General features: G+C 38.8%; 1 protein-coding gene across 1 annotated transcript; it reads right to left on the reverse strand.

Moving 5' to 3' along the window:
- Positions 1-1,741: 1,741 nt before the first annotated feature.
- On the reverse strand, positions 1,742-23,270 carry laptm4a (lysosomal protein transmembrane 4 alpha). The gene is made up of 8 exons (XM_059981784.1): positions 23,098-23,270; positions 20,142-20,262; positions 13,925-14,001; positions 13,704-13,826; positions 12,417-12,512; positions 11,253-11,351; positions 5,914-5,995; positions 1,742-1,897 (listed from the first exon to the last, which is right to left on the reverse strand). The coding sequence occupies exons 1-7, from the start codon at positions 23,194-23,196 to the stop codon at positions 5,921-5,923; spliced, it is 690 nt and encodes a 229-aa protein (XP_059837767.1). The 5' UTR covers positions 23,197-23,270; the 3' UTR covers positions 1,742-1,897; positions 5,914-5,920.
- Between the last annotated feature and the right edge of the window lie 515 nt (positions 23,271-23,785).

Raw genomic sequence — 23,785 nt, forward strand, 5'->3', positions numbered from 1 at the left:
TCAATGTTTTGAAACTCACCAATGTACACGTCATATAATGATTCTTCAAACTTTCACGCCATGGTGGGCAGGTGCATGAAACTTAAATACTTCTGTTTGACAGTGTAGATGGAGTTTGTTGCAACTCCAAGTTGGAAAAATGTCATTGAAATGTTTGTGGGGAGGGGATAAGGAAGCAGGAATGCTGGTAGGGATAGTTTACCTTAGGGTCATGGTGTAAATTCAATTATATTAAAAACCAGCAGTGATCGTCCAATATTCCAGTTTTAACTTCCACTGACCAGATTGTTTTCCCCATAGCTCATCCACAATTGGACGTTACGATAGTAGTTAGCATGACGCTATGACAATAGGGTCACAGGAGCTTTGCAGTTCAATTCCGACAGCCTCTGGAAGCAAGTTTGTACATCCTTTCCTGCGTGTGCATGGATTTCCTCCCGGTGCTCTGGTTTTCTCCCATAGTCCAAAGATGTACTGGTTAGGAGGTTAATTGGTTATTGTAAATTATCCTGTGATTAGGCAAGAGTGAGTGATCCATTTCCCACCACAATATCATTATAACTTAAATTAGTATTCCCTTTATAAATTACTTTGGGGTTCAGAAGGATCCAAACTTTTAAATTATTTTACTTTCTGGGTGACTTCTCTTTCTGATGGGATCAATGAATGACAAGAGTGAGTGAACAATTTTCCACAACAGTATCATTCATAAAATGCAATCCTTTTTCTGAAACCAATTATAACAATCAATCTGAATTAAAAACCCCAGAATAGTATTTTAAGCCATATGAGTGGGATAATCTCACAACAGAAATCATGCATCTGTTTTGAGAAATTATTGCTAAATTCTTTTGTAGTAAATCATATGAAAATGTAGCTCTGTGATTTGTGAATCCACTCATTGCCCCTCTTCCCCAAGCTTTGGGATAAATTAATGAACTCATTTTGAATGTGTTTTAGGGTAGCAGCTGCAAAGATAGTGCTATAATCAGACTCACACATTACTTCAAATAGAAACAGGCCAGTTGGCCCTAAATATTTTGCACAGTTATCTTCCCTTCTGCATTTCTCTTTTTTCTCACTCAATATCTAGTTAGCTTTTCTTTAAATGAATCCAAACTATCTCACCACTAATTGTAGCAGTATCATTTTTCATTTGCTCTGGGTAATTTTCAATGGAACTGACAATTATTCAATCAATAATTAGTCATTTTATTTATTACCACTTCTTAGCTCCTCCCAAAACATACCTATCAAATTCTTGATAAATTTGAAGATCTCTGTAGATAAATTTGATAAGACCTCTTGATAACATTGAAGATCTTTGCATGTCACGTCTTGACCCTTTTCCAGTACAATAAGGCTCAGCCTAGAGTGTAATAGTATTGCACTCAAAAATGTTGCTGTAAATGCAGATACATGCTAGGTCATTATATTTTAAAGTCAACATAAAGAGCTACTTTTTGTTTGAACATGTTTTTTTTTATATAAAGCCTAGATCCTTCATACAGTGATTTGTGATCCAAAGATTGTGGATTAAAATGGATGAGCTATATCAGAAGGGAATATATCAGGTCACTAAACAATTCTCACAAATGGACTATAGCACTGTTGGGCCCACTGAAACAGAGTTTATATACTCTTCCTCACAAAACAAACAACCAAATCAGGAATATTTCCCTCTTGGAATAAAACATTAGTGGGGTGAAATGATTTCAGAGATTAGAACTGACACATCAAGTGAGGAATAACGTCAGCTTTTAATGTGTTCTTCCTCTTCAATCTAAATCCATGGATCTAAGTCCATGACCAATTCAGTGTCAGTGAATGTATGCAAATTGTTCAGGAGGTTCCACCAGAGATCAGCAAACTGGGAAGATGAATAGGCTTTGTCTTCCTGTGAAATGAAAAGAATTATTAAAAATTGCTAAGTTTGAACCATTTAAACAATAATGATTTTCAACAGGGAATAAAAATAAGGCTGTCTAGTAACAGCAAATATACATTGTTTTGCTCGATGACTTCTAAAAACTCTTAAAATACACATTAACAGGAGTGTTCCCTCAGCACTGCATAGAAATTACTTTATCACAATGTTAGCACAACCACCTGAATCCCCTGAGGAAACTTTATTTATTTCAGATACAGTAATCTATTGGCCTTGCCTACATGCTAATATACAGCATATGTCAGCCACAGATTTAAAGCCTTCTGATTTTATTCCCATTATCCGCTATTTTGGGCTCATTCAGCGGGATACTAGCAATGGATGTTGTACCTTTGAACTAGAGACTGAAAATTAATCTGGGGTTCCTGTTCCTGACCACTAATCAGTCTAATCAGAAGTTTACTGGAACTTGCATAAACTAAGGGGCATTACAGCTGAATCAACTGGGGTTAGGGTTTCATTGTTCTACTAAAGTTACAGAAATCAAATATGAAAGCCACTGAGACACACTTAGCATGTGACAATCAACCAAAAACTATTGAATCTCACCAGTTTGTCTTTTGTATAACTCCTGTCTATGGTATAGAGCATCATCTTTGTTAGACACAATCAGTAATGATTTTAAAATACTCTTAGGAAACCATGTTTCTTAGGAAAATTAGAACTCGAGTTGCCCATCACATCTCAAAGACACATGTTAATAGGTTAATTGCCACTGTATAACCTTCTGCTAGTGAGCAGGCTGAATGGTAGAACCTGATGGGTTAATGGGAAAGTAGGGAGAATAAAACACAGGGTGTAAATGAATGTTTAATTGGTTATGCAGACTCTGTGCCAAAAGGCCTGTTTGCATGCCATATGACTCTATGGAAAAACTTACACAGAATTCTCCAAACCCACAGAAATAGTTACCTCGTGAAGCTGCTCTACAGAAGTAATAGCCCAAAGGTGCGGGACAGAACTTTAATCTGAACTTGAATGACAATCCAAGCCACGTTCATGTCACTTCCGTTCACTGAACCATTCTGGCTTTAAATATCCTTGGTGGTTAAATCACTCCATAAGCTCGCCCCTCCCCATTTCTGTGCCCAAGAGAGCTTTGCTTCTCAATAAACTTTACTCTTAAGCATTTTCCCAGTTTCACAGAACCATAGAACATTACAGCACAGAAACAGGCCTTTTGGCCCTTTGTGGCTGTGCCAAACCATTTTTCAGCCTAGTCCCACTGACCTGCACCATATCCCTCCATACACCTCTCTCTCATCCATGTACCTGTCCAAGTTTTTCTTAAATGTTGAGCCCATATTTACAACTTCATCTGGCAGATCATTCCACACTCCCACAACTCTGTGTGAAGAAATCCCCCCCCCCCACCGTTCCCTTTAAACTTTTTCCCCTTCACCCACGTCCTCTGGTTTTCTTCTCCCCTAGCCTCAGTGGAAAAACCCTGTTTGCATTCACATCTATACCCATTGCTTCTATCATTCTTCTGTAAAACCTCTGATCAAATAAGTTGCGATGCCACTAAGTATCACTTGTTTTAATCTGAACACACAGAATCAGATTTGTACTATGGGGAAGGCATAAGATAGTGAATTCCCTTCAGCAACATGTATACCACTGTGGGTGAGTGGGGGAATGACCCACTGGATTACATCAGCAGCAGCCAGGCAGGTGGCACGGTGGCCAGTTCTGAGGCTCGACAGGGTAGGGTAATTACAGGAGACTCGAAGGTTAAGGGGAGAGAAAGGAGATTCTGAGACTGCAAACGAAACACCAGGATGGTGTCATACGTTGAAACGAGCTGTCAACAGTTCAGGCCGAGACCCTTCATCATGGGGGGCTATTCCAGAAGATTGAGATGCATGGGATCTGCAGCAAATTACCAGGTTCAATTCAGTACTGGCTTGGGCATAAACGGAGGGTAGTCGTTGAAGTGACTTACTCGAGCTGCTGTTCTGCAGGGATCTGTTCAGGGACTTCTGTTTGTGTTGTATATAAACGCCCTGGATTAAAATGTAGATGGGTGTGTGAGTAAGCTTGCAGATGATACCAAGATTAGTGGAGTTGTGGATAGTGCAGAAGACTGGCAAAGAATACAATGTAATATAGATCATTTACAGATATGGGCAGAGAAATTGCAGATGGAGTTTAATGCAGATGAATGTGAGGTGTTGCACCATAACAGGGCAAACGCAAGATGACAGTACACAGTTAAACGCATTGCTGAGCAGAGAGATCTTGGGAATCAAAGTCTATTGCTCCTTGAAAGTGGCTAAGGCTTATGGAATGCTTGTTTTTATTAGTTGAGGCACAGAGTTCAAAAGTCAGAGGTTATTTTATAACTTTATGAAACTCCGGTTAGGCCACTTTTTGGAGTATTGCATACAGTTCTGATTGCTCCACTATAGGAAAGATGTTGATCCTTTGGAGAGGGTGCAAAAGAGGATGCTGCCTGGTTTAGAGGGTATGTGCTATCATGAGAAGCTGGATAAACTTGGGTTGTTGTTTTGGACTGTCGGTAGCTGAGAAGAGATCTGATAGAGGTTTACAAGCTTATAAGAGGCATAGATAGAGGGGGCAGAGAGCATCTGATTTCCACTAGAAATATTTAATACCAGAGGGCATGCATTAAAGATGAGTGGGACTAGTTCAATGCTGATGTGAGGGGTATGTACTATTTTTTTTTACTTTTTCCACCAACTTATTTTTGGTGGATGTCTTTAATGTGCTGCCTGGTATAGTGGTAGAAGCAAATACATTTGAGGCTTTTAAGAGATGTTTAGATAGGCACATGGAGGTAAGGAGGATTGAGGGATATAGACATTGTGTAGGTAGGAAGGATTAATGTTTGGGCATCTTTAATTCTCATTTTAGCTGGTTCAGCATAACACTGTGGGCCATTTAGTCTGTCCCGGTGTTGTATTGTTCTAAGTTCTTGAAAACTTTTGCAGATCAAACTGAAGAGGTTCAGCCAGAATACATGGTAAAATGTAATGCAACTAATAAATAAGAATTGTTTATTCATCTTCATGAACCCCTTCCTGACCCAAATACTTTCTACTGGGTGAGGTCAAGAAAGGGCTCATGCTTCTAAATTATGGTCCTGTATATCAAATTACATTTTATTCCAAAATCAACCTGTTCATTAGGTATGTGGAGATACAATCAGTTCTATAAATCATCAACTTTAAGTGAAACATAACTACATATTAATTGTTGTAAATCAAAACAAAACCAACTATTGAAATGAAACTGTTCAGACTTCATCTGCTATATAATGCAGAAAACAACAAGTCTTTATTTCCTCACACTGAAAAAGGATCCAAATTATACCAAAAAGAATCTTAAATCAATTTGAGAGGACAAGACAAATATATTTGACTCATTCATTCAACAGCACATATTCTTGTTGCAAATAGACAATCAACCAACTGTTGAAATCTACAGCCCACAAAAAGTTGGACAGATCAGGGGAAATATACTCTGCAGTCACATGGTTTCTGCCTCTGGAGGTTTAATAATGGATCACTTGGAACCTCCAGTGGCAGAAATCAAGTACTGCAATTTCAAGTTCTGCACCATCTCCCAGCAAAAGCATGTAGTTCAAAAGGATTAAGTTTCAAATTAATGACAGGCTTGGTCGTCGACATTCCTTAAAGCAATCAACTTACCACTCAGTTACAAGTTAAATCCTAGCCAATTTTTAAATGAAGGGCAATTCAAATGAAAATATTGTTCTAAAGCAGAAGGAGCAAACACATTCACTCAACTAATTAACAAGAAATAGTTTAAAAGTAATTGATAAAGGTTTGAGTTTTAATCATGTTTACATACAAAATATAATCTCCTAGGTACTCAAGAATTTACCCAAACACAGTATTGCTGTTACAAAGTATCAAAGCTTAAATGCAAGATAACAAAGTTCAAATTTAAGAAAAGACACTCATTTTGTTTTGATTTACATTATGTTCAAGCAGGCATGTATGGAGGTGGAGGTTCTTTTTCTGGCATCTTCATAGCCATTTCATAGGTTGGCAGCACATACTGAAAACAAATTGTCAAAACAAATGTTAGAGCTGTACCATTTCAACAAAAAAAACTAAAAGTACACTTAATTTAGCAATTGTACCATGGCAAAAAGTACAACAGTACTTAAACATCTAGTAGCAGTGAAAAAGAAACAGGAGTTACTTCACTCTCAGACTCAAGTAGAAGGTACAACAACAGGGTATTTGCATATCAATAAAATCTTAAGTCATGCCCTCGCACAAGAAAATCTACATTACACAGAATGTAGAACAGACAATTATCTTTAATTAGGTAGATGAAAATTAAATTAAAATATAAAGGGTGCATTTGGGGAGAACAATCGAGGAATGAAGAATAAACCCAAGTATACAGGGGAACTTGGTCCACATGTAGATCTAAAAAGACATTAACATGGCATGACATACTTTCTTATTCTAAAGAACATACAGAAAAAAATTACTAGTACTAGTCTCAGGACTGGAGAATCAGTTTTGTAGAAAATTATTTTGTCACCTTCCAACATGATTGATGCAAATAAAAATCAAAATACATTAAGGACACATCCTTTGGAGAAGGTTATAAGCAAAATGTCGCAGTAATTGGTCTGACGACTGGAGTGGTGACGTACGTAAACTATTTTCATCCAAAGAACAGAGCACATGTAGAATGCATTGAGAAGCTGAAATTGTGGTCCGGTCCAGTCCGCCTGTCTATCTAGAGATGAAGCATGGAACAGGTAATGACCAATTAACCTACTAACTGGCACATCTTTGACTGCAGATGCAAACCAGAGCACCTGGAAGAAACCAACATGCTCACAGGAAGAGCATACAAACTTCTAGACAAGCTTTGCCAGAATTGAAAATAACTGGGGCCCCAAAAGAGCTGTTTGCAAATTTCTGCCATAAGCAAAGTACTGGGAGGTTGGCTTTTAGCCAAGAAAAGCCAGGACAGGCTACACCACCAAAATAAGGAGCCCAAAACTGCACACACTATTCCAAGTGTGGTCTTACGAATGCCTTATAGAGCGTCAAAATCGCATCCTGGCTCTTATATTCTATACCTCTAGAAATGAATGCTGCTCTTGGGCTATATTCCCCGGAGCCCTGGAGTCCAGAAGGTGGGGGGGGGGGGGGGGGGGGGAATCTCATAGAAACCATTCAGAATGTTAAAAGGCCTAAACAGATTAGATATGGCAAAGTTAGTTCCCATGGTTGGGAGTCTAGAACAAGAGGGCACAACTTGAAGGATGTCCATTTAGAACAGAAATGTGGAGAAATTACTTTGGTCAGAGGGTGGTAAATCTGTGGAATTTGTTGCCACAAATGGCTGTGGTGGCCAAGTCATTGGGTGCATTTAAGGCAGAGATAGATAGGTTCTTGATTAGCCAGGGCATCAAAGAGTATGGGGATGACTGGAATAAATGGATCTGCCCATTATTGAATGGCAGAGCAGACTCAATGGGCTGAATGGCCTACATCTGCTTCTATATCTAATGGTCTTATTGCCAAAACTGTCAGCTCTTTATCCCTTTCCATAGATGCTGCCTGACCTGATGAATTTTGTATGTGTTGCTCTGGATTTCCATCATCTGCAGAATCTCATGAATAATCCAAGGGATAATTTATGAAAGGCAGAGGCTGATCAGAAATAGCATGGTTTAGTGAAAGGAAAATCCTGTTGTAATAGTCCAAGTTTTTTTGAGGTGGTAACTATAGAAACAGATAAAGGCTGCTAAGTATACATTGCTTATATGAACTATAGGAAGGTATGCAATGAGGTCCCATAGGGGGCTGGTCCAGAAGATTAAGGCACATGGAATCCAAGACAAGCCGGTTCATGCCAAAATTGGCTTGGTAATTGGAAGCAGAAGTTAGTGGTGGAAAATGGTTCTTCCTGTTGGAAGTCTAACTAGTGACAGTGGCATTTGCCATGTACGAGGTTTAACTAGTGTTATATAAACACTAGTGAGACTACACTTGGAGTGTGTGCAGTTCTGGACACCATATCATTGGAAGAGGTGATTGCATGCCGGAGTGGGCGCAGAACTGATGCACACTGCCGCCTCCTTGAATGGATGACTTTAGTTCTGGAGCAAGATCAGATAAGCAGGGTTTAGAGGCTGAGGGAAAAATGATAGAAGTAATAAAATTAGAGGCTTAGACAGGAGAAATAGTTAATCTTCCTCCATGGAGGTGGTATCAAAACTATGGAGAGAGGTAGGAATTTAAAAATAAATGAAAGTAAGTCTTATTTATTTTTAAGAAAATGACTGACATTCTGAAACTGACTGCCAGAAGTAGTATTGGAATCACTATCTTTCAGAGGCATTTAGACAGGCACTTGAATAAGGCAGGACATAAAAGGACCTAATGTAGGCAGGTCCTACATTAGATGGCAATCTAATCTAGTGTTTAGATTAGAAACACTAATTTTAGTGTTAGAATGTCTAGAAGTGTGGTCTCACGAGTACCTTATAGAGCGTCAAAATCACATCCCAGCTCTTATACTCTATACCTCTAGAAATGAAATGTAATGTAGATGGCAAATTTTTTGTATTCTTGTATTCAAATTTCCATCACAAGGAACACAACATCATACAGCATTTTTATTTCTTGTACTTGCACACAGAGCTTCTAAATTCTGGATTAGAGCTTGTATCCCACAGTTCTGATGTCTCTAATGATCTGGGTGATGCTATTTATGTTAAATGTTTTTTTACAAAATGGAGAAGTTGTACTCCATTTGACACCTTATTTCCACTATATCATTGACGAAACCTTTTATTCATCACCCTTTTTGCCACAAACTAGTACTTGTTAGATCTTAAGCATTGGTCCTGACAGGTCCTTGACCTTAATTCTCTGCGGCACCACCCCCCACCCTTCCTGGATTCCAAGATGGCAGAGGAGTGAACTGCAGAGTCTTTTACAGACAGTTATGAAGAACATTTGGTATTGGTATTGTGTAATACTCAGAACTGTTGCTTGAAACAATGCTATTGCTATGATCTTAAAGAGGATTTGATTCCTAGCCATCTTGCTGTAGTAAACAGTCGAATGAAATAACTATACAGGTGAAGAGAAACAGTGGAGCAGAATCCTCTACAACATGCACCAAAATGGAATATTGACACTAGTACTTCTCATAAACACATGGTGTCATAGTGACTTAATTTACTTTTAAATACTGAACCTTACTGTTTTAAAAGAGAAATATTTCAATGCACACCATTCAACAAACTATAGTATTGGCCTGAACTGCCCAAAACAGCCAATAACACAATTCAGAATTACAACTTAAAAGCCACCCAATAACCAAAGGGAAAGAGTTACAAAAATATATATATATTTTTTAAAGCAGCAAGCTCTTTCTAGGTTGCATTCTAGACTATTAAATATTTAGTTATATTTTCTATACATAGGCTGAAGACAATCATTGACCAAAACAAACGCATGCTTCTATGAAATAACCCATTTCATTCTGAGATCACTATGTCGCTTGACAACTAGTTTTTGTACAATTGATGTGCTTTCATGATTGACAAGATTACATTGTAAGTCAACAAATACTGTTCACTATAGGTATAAACAGCTGAGTTAACAATTTATTCATTGGAATCACAAATAAAACCAACAAACGGAAAAAGGAAATGCTTCAAAATAAATAATGTACAGCCATCTAAAGTTTTGAAATCTGGTTTGGAAACAAAGTAAATCACTGTGTCGGAATCCTAAATTGATCTTGATTAGCAGATTCAATTGGTTCCAAACCAGAACATATCCCAGTAAGAAAATGCTGTAATCATACTCAAGATTCCAAATAACATGCAACAATATCAGAAAAACCTTTACTTTCATGTTTTAAATTAAACTTCACAATTAAATTGCATTTACTGAGTATGTTAAATTCTAAAAAATACTATATAAAATTGTTCTTATAACAGTAGGTAGATAAGCATTTTACATGTTATCTGTCCTGTTCCCTTTACAGATGCTGTCTGACCTGCTGAATTCCCCCAGCAGTTTGCTTCTTGTTCCAGATTCCAGCATCAGTTCTCCCAAGTCTCACCAGATAAAACAATGGCCGATAAAGAACAAAACCCAGGCAGGAAGACTTGTCAAATTAACAAGTTTAGCAAATCTTATAATGATAAGACTGGGGCTGATGTGCAATGAGAAATGTGAGAGAGGAAGTTGATGCTTGTAACGATAAGACTGGGGCTGATGTGCAATGAGAAATGTGTGAGAGGAAGTTGATGCTTTGCTGCTGCTTGTCATGGGAGAGGGAAAGAGGGGCTCTGGGGTTCTAAAGCTTTTCTGTCATTTGAGGTTCTCTTTTTCATGAATGTCTGTGAAGAGCAAGAATTTCAGGTTGTATAGAGTATACATTCTCTGATACTAAAATTCAATAATTTGAACAAAGGATTAAAATCTAGAAAGTTGAAGTACACTAAATATCCAATCAATAATGAACAACCAGGGCTGGGTTACACTCAAAATGATGTAAAGATGATTGAAACATTGAGGGAACTGACTATTAATGTTAGCATTTCAAGTTTTTTGCCAGAAAGTCAGCAAAGTACACAAAAAAGTACAGAAGAAGACAAGACAAAATTAAATTTGAACTTAGAACTGTGAAAAAGGTGTGAATCTCAGGTGTTTCATTTACCCGTTAGGTTTATCTGTATACACCTAACATGCCGCAGTCAGCTATCCACACCCATTTGATACCATTTGCAAATCTCAGGAACTGTTTCTTGATTCCAAAGTCCAAAATGACTACTGAGAGAAACTAGCAATTACTCCCACTCTACTTTATCTTGAAGTCAACTTTTGAAAAGCCCAATTTCAATGACTGTCTTTTCGATATCTAGCCTCAAACAACCAATTTATGCACAATTAAGAACCAAAAAGTACAAACTACTAAGTGATACCAGAAATGTGCCAAGTGGAAACTCTAATGACTTTCTTTCCTAGCCTATAGCCGAGTTAATAAGACACAGTCGCCTGAAGCACTGTATCTTAGCTGAGATTTTCTTCCCCCACCAAAAGAGTCTTCAAGCAAGAAAGATGTTGAACAAATCCTAGTATATTTTGCAAACTGTCAACAGTTTTATAAAATAACTATCATATGCATGACAACTAAGATGGCCTGCTTTCTTGGCCTCTGAATATTGCATTAACATTGGAAAAAAAATCTAGTTGACAAGTGAAAGGGACATGAAGTTACTGTAACAATTTCCCCCATTCTTTGGTGTAAATCTGCATACCTGAATGGGTGTTTCAAAAGCTGGATACACAGCTATCTCAGGCGTGTTCCTATTGTTGATGTACTTGTAGCAGTTCCAGACACAGTTTATGAAGTAAGCCTGTAAGATATAACAAAAGTACCCAGGAGGCATTCTGTTTAATAGAGTAAAACCTAGATAAAGTCCAAATAAGATCATGTAATGACATAACACAGAACTGATCTTTAGCCCATAAATACTTTTCTCCCCCCTCAATCAACAATTAGATAAACAGACAGGTTAATGCAACATTAAAAATGTAACTCAAAGGCCAACTAAATAAAAGTGGACTTCCATGAAATTGAACTGCTGAAGGCAGTGGAGAGGATGAATGTCAAAACTAGTCATATTCTTATATAGTAAGGGAATGTCTCAGCAAGTCAGGTAGCTTCTGTGGAGAGAGGAACAGAATCTATGTTTTAATCTACAACCTTTCAGTGAATTTCTAGCACTTGCATATTTTCAGATGTCATTTTATATTTTGGAATAATAAGAAAGAAAACTGATTAAAGATAGGTCTCCCTGGAAGACACAAAGCTGATGAAGTGCATCAAAAATAGGTCCACAGTTAGTGACACTCCTGCAAAGACCTAGTGGTCCAGATTAATTCTCAAACACTGCAGTTGTATGTGGAATATGCATGTGCTCCTCATGACTGTATGAGCCTCTTCTTGGTGCGATGGTTCTGGTTAGGTTAAATAGCTATTGCTAGAGTTGGTTGTGGGGGGGAGGGGAGAAGCAGGAGAATCAGGGGAAGAGTGTACTGAAGGGCATGAAAGAAGAGTAAGTGGGGGAAAAAGACTGACATAAACACAAGAGTTGGCACAGATCTGATGACCACGAAATAGCTGAAATATATTGACAAGCATACAATTCCACTCTTAATTTAGCAATGTTTTACAATTGGTCAAACTGTGTAGGTTTCTTCATTATATATTACAATGTCTTGTAATTACAGAACAAGCAATATATTGTGATTAAGGCAGACCTTAAATTGAAAAGCACCACAGACTAGCATTCTCTTCCCAAAGCTTGTATTTAACAGCTTTGTTTAAAACAATCTATTCTATGTAAATTGTTTTGAATTTTCATGTTTAATGAAATATGACATTGTACTTTACTATAGTTCTGCTTCTGCTGGCTTACCTTAACAGTTATGACAATGGTAAAGATAAGCAGAACCATTAGCAGGAGACAACTTGAGTCCAAAGCAAGGAGGTCATCCTTGTAAGGAAAATCCGGCTATAAAATATAACTTAAAATTAGATGCTGCAAAGGCTAGATCACTTTTACTTAAAGCTGTACCATTAATGTGTATTAAAAACAAATTTTCCATGGCATAGTCAAAAAAAATCTACCTATAATATGAGCAATATAAATAATTTTAACCAATCACTGAAACAATTCATGTTAATACAATACTCCTGTAATCAAATTAAATACACTTTAAAATTATAACATCAATATTTTCAAAGTATCTAATGGCTGTAAAGTGATTTGGGACATCCTGAAGGGTGATGCAAACTGTAGCAGTCAAACGCAATCAAATAAAAACTTATTTCAGAAGAGGTTTGCATACTTAACATGATAGGAATAAATAAAATCATTTCTAAAAGTGGAGTGCTGATTCTATTTTCTAGAATCTAGCTTCTACTTTGGTGTTTAATTCAAAAACAAAATTAATAGTGGCAACCTGTGGTTAATAAGATTTAGTTTATTTTCATCTAACTAAATTTGGGGTCGGTATAGTTAAAAATAAAATAATCTACGCCAGTTAAACTCAAAAATAACAATCACCAAGAAAAAAAAGCAGGCAAAAACCAATCCATAGAACAAAAAGTAATTTGAAAAGGTAATGCTCTACCACACAAGTAATGGAATGAAAGTTGGATTTTGGGCAATTTAGAGTATCTGAAGCATGCAACAACTTAAATCATCTCCCAGTTTAATTAGTGCAAACTAATGTTATTTTCTCAAAGCAATATTAATAATTTGGAAAATAAATTTCTACTTTACAAAGCTAAGCAGCCTATACTTAATCTTACTTAAACATTTTAAAACAGGGAAACAGAACTACTTAAATCATAGATGTGGTTGGTAATATTTGCACTGGTTAGATCACAAGTTATATCTGACAATGGTGCGATACATCCTAGGATCCACTGGGACACATAATAGTGATGTTCTGTGGTCAACAAGTGTTTCGGATCTTTCAAACATCAGACAATCAGACAACCCAGTCGGGATTGATTGGGTCCCAGCATCACTGGTCACCCCTCTTGATCCATAGTCAACTGGAGGCTTGCTCAGCAGCTTCTGTAATGGGTCCTGGTGGCTATTTTTTTTTTGCACCTCCCACAATGTCAAGGAGAGAGCATGTTCTGCCGAGCTTCTTGTAACAATAATATACATTTAACGAGTTCCAAATCTTACCAATTGGTCAATATAATCCTTGATCCTGGGTACATAGGTGAGAGAGCTGATGGCAACAAGGCAAGACAGAGCAAAATTGAACAACAAGTAGCAGAAGAATGGAATCAGCCATCCTCCACGATGCTGGATTAAAAGGAAAAAGTAAAGGTCAGAAGAATCTGCAATTAAAACAATGATAAAGTGTTTTTATTTGGACAAAAACTTAGCCTTAGAATACTTACAGTAATAGCGCCATACACCAACATGGCACTGATAGTAAACATCAAAAGAGAGATGGTAAACCCAACACAAGCATTTTCTAAACAAAAAGAAAATTAAAAATATAATGAAACAAATTCAGAGTACTTATTCAAAATATTAAATATATCTGGCCAGCAGGAAATAATTTGAAAAGCTGCCAGGTTGGTCATTTGAACTTTGTATCATTCAAATGTGATAACAAAATGCAAATTGAAGGGTTATAGCAATATTTAAACACCACTGTTAGATAGCTTTGACAAAAAGAAAAAAAAATCAAGCTAGGCTACAAGCTTTAAAAACAAAAAAATACACAGATGGACAGAGTTTCTCTTTTACTGCACAATATTCTGACTGCAAAGCCATTAAAAACCACACGTACATCAAAACACTGAAACAGTCAAATGTGTCATTTGCATTGAAGATATGGTGGGAGACAGTCTGGAAATGCTACCATACTTAATCCAGCAACATAGCCTGCTTACAGCTTACTAATCTTCTGAATGTGGGAGTAAAAACTTTCAATTGTGGGGAGAACATACAAACTCCTTATAGACAGCAGCAGGAACTAAACCCCAATCTTATAGCAAGTGCTGTAAAGTGTTACGCTAACCACTATGCTACCACAACTTGCGACATTTGGGAACCAATTGACCGAGACCAACTACAGTAATGATGTTTACCTTCTTCTACTTAAAAATTATCCAAAAAGGAAAATGAGTATGCTGAGAAGAAATCAAGACTAACTAGCAGTGCCAACATTAAAATCTATAATTACCTGGGCTAACACAAGGAAATCTGCCAATGCTGGAAATTCAAGCAACACACAGGCCAGGCAGCATCTATAAGGACAAGCACTGTCGACGTTTTGGGCCGAGACCCTTCGTCAGGACTAACTGAAAGGAAAGACAGCAAGAGATTTGAAAGTAGGAGGGGGAAGGGAAAATGCAAAATGATAGGAGAAGGCCGGAGGTGGTGGGGTGAAGCTGAGAGCCGGAAAGGCGATTGGCAAAAGGGATACAGAGCTGGAGAAGGGAAAGGATCATGGAACGGGAGACCTAGGGAGAAAGAAAGGGGGAGGGAAGCACCATTCTTTCTCCCTAGGCCTCCTGTCCCATGATCCTTTCCCTTCTCCAGCTCTGTATCCCTTTTGCCAATCACCTTTCTGGCTCTCAGCTTCACCCCACCCCCTCTGGTCTTCTCCTATCATTTCGCATTTCCCCCTCCCACTTTCAAATCTCTTACTATCTTTCCTTTCAGTTAGTCCTGACGAAGGGTCTCGGCCCAAAATGTCGACAGCGCTTCTCCTTATAGATGCTGCCTGGCCTGCTGTGTTCCACCAGCATTGTGTGTATTACCTGGGCTAACTCCTTAATTACTGCAAAGATCTACCTCTACAAATCTTGTAATTCATTCACTAAATTATACACCCAGTCTATGCATAACTTCCAAAATAAATAATTTGTCCAGATCATAGAAATATATTTTCCAAATGGCTTTGACCCCAAAGTTATCCACTTAGTTAGTCGAGACAATTATTCACATCATTTTCGCCCAAAGAATTCACTTGCGATTTATAAAATAAATTTTGCCTTTGAGGAATTCTTAAGTGTGCATCAAAAGCATAATACTTCAGCATTGCTATTCTGCAGACTGTGCTTTGTAAAAGTATTCAGCCCCCAACCCTTTGTTCACAAAGGAGTATCACAACCAGGGATTTTGATCAATTTAGCTGAGAGTTTTTGTGTGTGAATCACATGCTCTTCCCCCCCCCCCCCCACTGTAGAGACTAAAAACAGGGAAAATTGTAAAGCACGAAAAACTAAAAATTCAAAATCTTAAAAGTCAGCAGTTCAAAGTATTCATTCACCTTTGCTCAGTACTTAGTGGAACCACCTCTCATAGATATTACAGCCAGTAGTCTTTTTGGATAAGTCTCCATTTCCTTTGTACATGAAACATGATTTGCCCATTCCTCCATGCAAAATTGCTCAAGCTGTGCCAGGGTAGTTGGCGAGTGGCAGTAGACAGTAATCTTAAGATCTTGCCACAGATGTTTGATCAGATCAAGGTCAGGACTGGGCAGCAAGGACCTCAATTTTCTTCTTCTGAAGCCACTCCATGGTTGTCCTAGCAGAGTGTGTTGGGTTATTGTCCTGCTGAAAGATAAACTTCCTCCCCAGTTTAAGCTTTCAGACAGAGGCTAGCAGGTTTTTATCCAGGATCTCTCTGTATTTAGTAGCATTCATCTTCCCATCAATCCTGACTAGACTTCCAGTCCCTGCTGCTGAAAAGTATCTGCATAGCATGATGCAACCTCCACCATACTTTACAGGTGGTATGGTGTTACCTGACTGAGGCACAGTATTAAATTTACACTAAGTCTTGACAGTCAAGCATATACCTTTTTTTAAGCCAGGGCTTCTTCCTTGCCACTCTTCCATAAATCCCCTTTTTATGCAAGGCTTTAGAGGTTGTGATTTATCTCTAGTTGCAGCCACTACTTGTGCAACTCACTCAGAGTGAATGTTGGTGTCACAGTAACCTCTCTTGCAAGTGCCACTCTTCTCCAGTGACTAAGTTTAAAGGAATGGCCTGGCCTAGGCACTGCGCCTGCCATTTCATATTTTTCTACTTTTTCGAGATAGACTGCACTAAGCTCCGAGGTATGTTCAGTGCCTTTGATATGGTATTGTACCCTTCCCAAGATTGGTGTTTCTCTATTATCATTTTCCTGACTTGTCTTGAATGCCCTCTTGTCTTCATTTTGATTTGCTGTTAAAAGTGTTGGACTTAGAGAGTGGGTGTTTATTCCAAAGAATTCACTGAAAACAAATAAGTGATCTACATCAATAGATTGGGTGAGTTGGTAAGATAATATTGCTAGCTTAGTAATTACAAAGAGGATGAATACTTCAGCCTCACAATTTTGGTTTTTAATTTTTAGTAAACTGGTGACAGGTAATGGAATTTTTTTATTTTGATTTGACATGATGCTCAGAGTTTTGTAGATTAGCCCAAAGTAATCAGAATCAGGTTTAATACCACCACCATACGTAGTTAAATTTGTTAACTTAGCGGCAGTGTTCAATGTCCATTTAGGAATTGGATGGCAGAAATTGTTCCTGAGTCGCTGAGTGTGCCTTCAGGCTTCTATACCTCTTTCCTGACAGTGACAATGAGAAGAGGGCATGTCCAGGGTGGTAGGGTCCTTGATAAGAGACGCCGCCTTTCTGAAGCACCGCTCCTTGAAGATGTCCTAGATACTAAAGAGGCCAGTATCCAAGACAGAGCTGACTAGTTTTACAACTTTCTGTAGCTTTTTTCAATCTTGTGAAGTAGCACCCCTACCCAAATCAGACAGTAATGCAGCCTACTTCAATATGTTTTAGTTAGAAAATGAGACAGTAAAATGTGAAAATAGTTATGGGCACTGAATATTTTCAAGATACTGTAAATGGCACATACAAATGCAGGACTTTTGCCAGGCAATTGCATTTAAGTGGAAACACCAGATTTAGACTAAAATCAGTGGTATTGGGATCATATTGTGTATTAGCTGGATGGCTTACCCAGCTGAAAAGCGAAGTAATCATGTTTTCTATATAGTGGCTGACATACACAAGGTCAAAGTGCCTTTACCATTCCACCCTACTACTTCAACCTCTGTTTACTTTATATGGTCCTTAGTCTTTAATGGCCATCAAACTTTACAACTCCTCTCTCGGAGGGTCAGACACCCTGAGCCAATAGGCTGGTCCTGGACTTATTTCCACTTGTCATAATTTACTTATTATTATTTAATTATTTATGGTTTTATATTGTTTAGATCTCTACACTATTCTTGGTTGGTGTGACTGTAACAAAACCCAATTTTCCTCAGGATCAATAAAGTAAGTCTGTCTGTCCAGAGTGCACACAGTTAACAACAGCATAATTTTTAAGATTGCTCCAAAGGTAGTCATAGTCGAAGGGTGGTAGTGGGGACGAGCTCCCGTTGCTAAACAAATGCTCTTCATGTCGTGCGTCTCAAACAGCCTCTGACAACCAAGTCCAACTCCTGGCCTTCACGTGTGGCATAGTTCTTATGCCCGGCGGAGCTGTTCTCACTGACAGGAGAAGGGGCAAAGGTGCACCACTGACGCCCCCAGGCAATGGGGCTCGTTAACCACAGATGGTAGCTCATCTAGGAGAGGGAAATCTCTGATTTCAAACCTCCGCTGCCTTATGGCTATACCCGCTCACAGGAAAGGCTTTGGAAGTAAACCCCGGGGAAAAGTCCAGAGTCAGAGTCCCGAAGGTGGCTGACTGCTGTACCCAGCACCAAACTGTATCGACCCCTTTGTTGTTCCTTTGGTCCTGTCATCAGCATGGGCCGGTGAGGGTGGGGGGGGGGTCCCACTGCATGGGCAACAGATGGATCTCCATATCATCTGCCCTGGCTTGCGCCCTGGTGAAGCCACCCCCAGTGACTACCAGAGGCGCAGTACCCATGGTCGACCACAACCAACGGAGGCCACACAATTTTTTAAATTGCCAACTATTTGTCTTGAGTTCTGACAAACAGGAATAATAAAACACTGGTTTAAACTCTTAATTTTGAGACAATTACTGATGCAGCTGCTATGTAAATTATGTTTAAGAGCTTAAACTTTTCTTCAGAGATGAGAAAAAGTGTAGGATGGAATGGTATTAACTTCATTGTTGGAGGTGTCATAATTCAAATGAGATGCTATACCGATGGCTAGTCCATCACAAAGGATAGAGTAAACCTCAGCATCACATCTCATTGTGCATCAAGAGGTCACATGCATCCTAATGGATCAGGAATCAGAAGCTGAGAGAGAGCAATTTCAAGTTCTTGGGTGTCAAGATCTCTGAGGATCTAACCTGGGCCCAACATATTGATGCAACTATAAAAAAAGGCACAACAGCAGCTATATTTCATTAGAGTTTGAAGAGATTTGGTTTGTCAACTAAAAACACTCAAACTTCTATAGATGTACTGTGGAGAGCATTCTGACAGGCTGTCTGGTATGGGGGGGTGGTGGGGGGGAAAGAGTGGTGATACTGCACCGGAACAAAAGCTACAGAAAGTTGTAAAATTGATCAGCACCATCTTGGGTACTAGACCCCATAGTATCCAGGACATCATCAAGGAGTGATGCCTCAGAAAAATGACGTCCATTATTAAGGAGCCCATCACCCAGAGTGTGCCACTTCCTCATTTTTACTGTTAGGGAGGAGGTACAGAAGCTTGAATGCACACACTCAGCAAATCAGGAACAGCTTCTTCCTCCCCACCATACAATTCCTAAAAGGACATTGAACCCATGAATACTATCTCATTTTTAAAAAAAATTCTGCTTATGCACTATTTTTAACCTATTCAATACATACTTACTGTAATTGATTTATACTTTCTATATTATGTATTGTATTGTATTGTACTGCTGTTAAGCTAACAAATTTCGCAACACTTGCCAGTAATAATAAAACTGACTGATGCAAACGAACATGCAGCATAAACAAACATAACACCATCATTATACTGCTTGCAGAATGCAGCTGATCCTAAATTGCAGTAGTGTTTACACTTCAAAACAGTTTATCTCAAGAGAGCTACAATAACAAAAGAGGAAGTTACACATCACCTAAAAAAGCTTCAGATCTGATCTGGACTATAGACATGATATGGGAATTAAAATAACTAAACTGTGACAACTATTTAGATTGTAGTTGCTACAGTTTAGCAAGTTGATAGGGAACTAAACTGCAAAAAAAAGGGGAACTAACTTCCCTGGAGTGCAAGTTCAAAGAAAAGGAAATGAGTGTCACTCAAAATCAACTCATGCAGAAATTAGAGCACTTTTGGCTCTACCACCACCACGTGTAACAAGATGTGGATTTTTTTTCCACTAAAGGTTAAGACCAAGTGTTCATTATCTCTATCCTAAAGCACATCTACCTACGAGAATATATACCTGGAAAAAAATGCATTTTTAATCAAAATCTGATTTCATATCGCTGGCACTTGTTGTGACATTTGTTGTTTTGCAGCAGCAGTACATTCTGTTTGGTCACATGGAAAAGGATTACAATCAACACTTTAGCAAAAAGGAAAACTCACTGCATTTCAACAATAAAGCATTAAAAACAGATGTGTGCTGATACAAGAGAAAAAGTTAATATTTTTCATACCTGTCACTCTATCTGAGGAATAGTAGTTTCCAATAACTTCATACTGTAGGTCCAGTGGGGGTACCCTTCCAGGGTGAGTTACTGCCACAGTCAGCAAAATGCCCATCAGCAAATTCACCACCTATTCAAAAATGTAAACACAAATGCAAAATACATTCAAAAAACACTTGGCTTACAAGTATCCATTAAAAGTCATTTACCAATAAAGCGAATGCATGGATTTACATTAGGCAACAGCATATAGTGCAATGTATGAAGCTACTAAATTTAAGAACAAAAACATCGATTTCAACATGAAGGCAATCAAAAAACTCTACATAAATGGGTGGAAAATATACAACACTTATCAAGTTAACATTGGCAAAATTTCCACATAACGACACTACATCGGACTGCAAATTTAAACCTTCAGTTCAAAGTTTCATTTATTATCAAAGTATACAACTCCGAAAGTCTTCTACAGATATCACTGAATCATGACTATGACATCTACTTCTGAAAAATCAACTCACAGATCGTCCCATATTGCAAGGAGCAAGTTCTAAAAAATACTTGGATCTTGATGTAGAGCAGAATGTGCATTTTATATCAAGAGGAATATGAAGAAAAACTACTGATGCTCAAATTCAGGTTTAAAAATGTGTCTGGTACTCTATATATACAGTTCACTAACTTTTTTTAAAAAACAGCAGTTAATTATTTACATTTTAAATGCTCTTCTTAGGGGATCTAATTTGTGCTCCTAAAGTTAGGACTATTTCTCCAAGGACATTGGTAAAACTTAAGTTCCAGTTTGAGATACAAATCTGTGGCCACCTAAATAACAGAGGCATTACCTTGAAGTCTAAATGTGGATGGCAAGCTGTACAGATGAAAATGATTTGATGCCAGCACAGCCTACGAAAGGAAGATGAAATTACCTTTCCTATGGCAACCAAGTGATATTCTCAGAATAAGGGCACAATGTTAATTTAAATACTAATTGTACAAAAGTATATAGCATTGTACATTCAAACTTCAACAGAAATGTATTACTCCAGAACATTATCAAAGAATGCAAAAAAATACACGTCAATCAGATCCTGAATGCTCAATCAGCAAGTAACTACTGTAAACAATGGTGCTTTATTGTAATAGTTTGTATTGCAGGTGAATTTGAGAACAGGAACAGTGATGCCTTACTTCAATCACAAAGATGCTCAGTGAAACCAATTCTGAAATGCGGGATACAAGTCGAATTTCCCTACTGAAGGATGTGCTCACGATACAGAGAGTTGCAGCTAATTTTCAATGAGTTGATTTGTGGGATGATAGATCTGTCACAGAGTAGTAGTCATCTAAGCAAGGTAGGCCAATAAATCTCTAGGTTTTAAAAGAATCAAATAATCAGATTGAAAGAGATAAAATTTGTAAGAACCTGACTGGTAGATGTGAAGATACAATTTCTTCCAGATTCAGTGCCTACTATAAAGGCAGTGGCAATCTAAGAATAAATTTCTTTATCCAGTGAGAATCTATGGAATTCTTTTTCTAAGGTGAGTTGTGGAAGTTCAGCTTCCATAATATTTAAAGCATGGATTTTTTTTCAGCATTCATGGAATGAAGAGATGTGGGATTAGTGCTGTAAAGTGAAGAGGTCAGCCATACTATTACTGAATGACAGAAGAAATAAGCAGCAACATATAGCAGAAAAATCAAACAATATAAAGAGTTAAAGGCACTTGGGAGGCCTCACCTTGAGTATTGTGAACAGCTTTGGGCATATCTTAAGAAAGGTGCTGGCATTGGAGAGGGTCCAGAGGAAGTTCACAAGGATGATTCCAGGAATGAAAGGGTTATCATAAAGGAATGTTTGTTGGCTCTGGGTCTGTACTCAATGGAACTCAGAAGGATGTGGGGTTGGGAATCACATTGAAACCTTTCAAATGTTGAAAGGTTTATTCAGAGTACACGTGGAAAGGATGTTTCCCATGGTGGGAGAGTCTAGGACAAGAGGGCACAGCTTCAGGATAGAGGGGTGCTCTTTCAAAACAGATTTGGATAAATTTCTTTAGCCAAAGGGTGGTGAATTTGTGGAATTTGTTGCCACATGCAGCTGTGGAGGCCAGGTGGTTGGATGTATTTAAGGTAGTGATTGATAGGTTCTTGATCGGACATGACTTCAAAGGTTACAAGGAGAAGGCTGGGAACTGGGGTTGAGGAGAATAAATAGGATCAGCCATGATTGAATGGCAGAGCAGACTCGATGGGCCAGATGACTTAATAATGTCTTATGGTCTTAAACACTTCCATAATGTTAAAGTAGGAATGTGTTGCCAAAGGTGAAAGCAACACCACAATAAAACTTCTGCTTGTCACAAAAGCAAGACGTGGACGTGAACCTTTTAAAAGCACAATGGGAAAGTCGTTACAAAGAATGCAGAAGCAGTAGAGAGTCCAACTCCAAGCGATTCCACGGTTAATTACAATATATGACTCGCGAATTCACAATAGGCACAATTCTATCATACAGAACAGGGACAGTGAGCTCTTGAAAGACTGGAAAAGTCTCGGACATACTCAGAGTGATATGGGCTCTAAGGGGTGTCAGATTCTGACCCGCCCAGATGTGGGCATTCCCAAACAATTCTCCCCCAGAGAAAAAAAAGCCAAGGAACTGAGACATAATCACAGCAAAACGACAGGCTCTTGAAGCCATGTCCGAAGGGGATAATTTAGAGATTGGGAACAAATTCCTAGTCATGCTCGAGAAGAAACGAAACAGTACGGAAGAATGGCCATTAAAGAAATGCAGGTTACCCCACTTCTTTTTCTATTCCCCCACCCGTTACCCTTCAACTTCACAAACAAGTTTACCCTCACAGAGCACAGGCCGAGATGCCGGAACAGCAGCCGCCCGCCTACTTCATCCCGGATCCGTAACCCTCTCCCCCGCCCCTCTCGCCAGCACACTTACCATGTACCAAGCCCCGAGGACGATGGTCCCGGTTCGGACATGGCAGAAAACGCAGCACCGAGTGCTGTAGAAACGACCACCGGTCGATTTGAGAGTCATCCCTGGACGCGCTCGCTTCACTCCGTCGCCTACCACCCACGGTCCTTGACGCTTGGCAGTGCACGTCACCTGATTGCCAGCTCACCTCCTCCAATCCAAGCGCGACTAAGGCCCCCCCGCCCGGGCCAGCCAATAGGCTGACCGTGCCCTTGACGTAACACACATTGAATTTCATTTCGTCACTCTCGTCACTGTATTGGCTGTAATTGAATTGGAGGGCGGAGTCACGTAGAGGGTGCATTTAATATTGCGCAGGCAAAATTTACGCTAGTGACACTTGGCTAACTTCACATTTCAGTAATGTAATGGAAAGAATAGTTATAGCACGGCATTTTACTTTGTGGAAAGCGGTTAAAATCAGCTGTATGTCAATCTGAAATTCGTAAATGACTGTAGACTCGGTGTTAAGTTTGGAATCTGATGTTTGTAAGGCTCAAAAATAAAGAATCAGTGGTAGCAGATTTCTTTGATGTAGAAGATGACACAAAGTTTGGGGCTGTTGTGGATAGTATAGTGGCCTGTCAGAGGTCATCTATAGGATGCAAAACTGGGCTGAGAAATGGCAGGTGGCGTTCAACCCAGGAAAGTG

The sequence above is a fragment of the Hypanus sabinus genome, chromosome 10, assembly GCF_030144855.1.
Source record: "Hypanus sabinus isolate sHypSab1 chromosome 10, sHypSab1.hap1, whole genome shotgun sequence".
Taxonomy (NCBI): domain Eukaryota; kingdom Metazoa; phylum Chordata; class Chondrichthyes; order Myliobatiformes; family Dasyatidae; genus Hypanus; species Hypanus sabinus.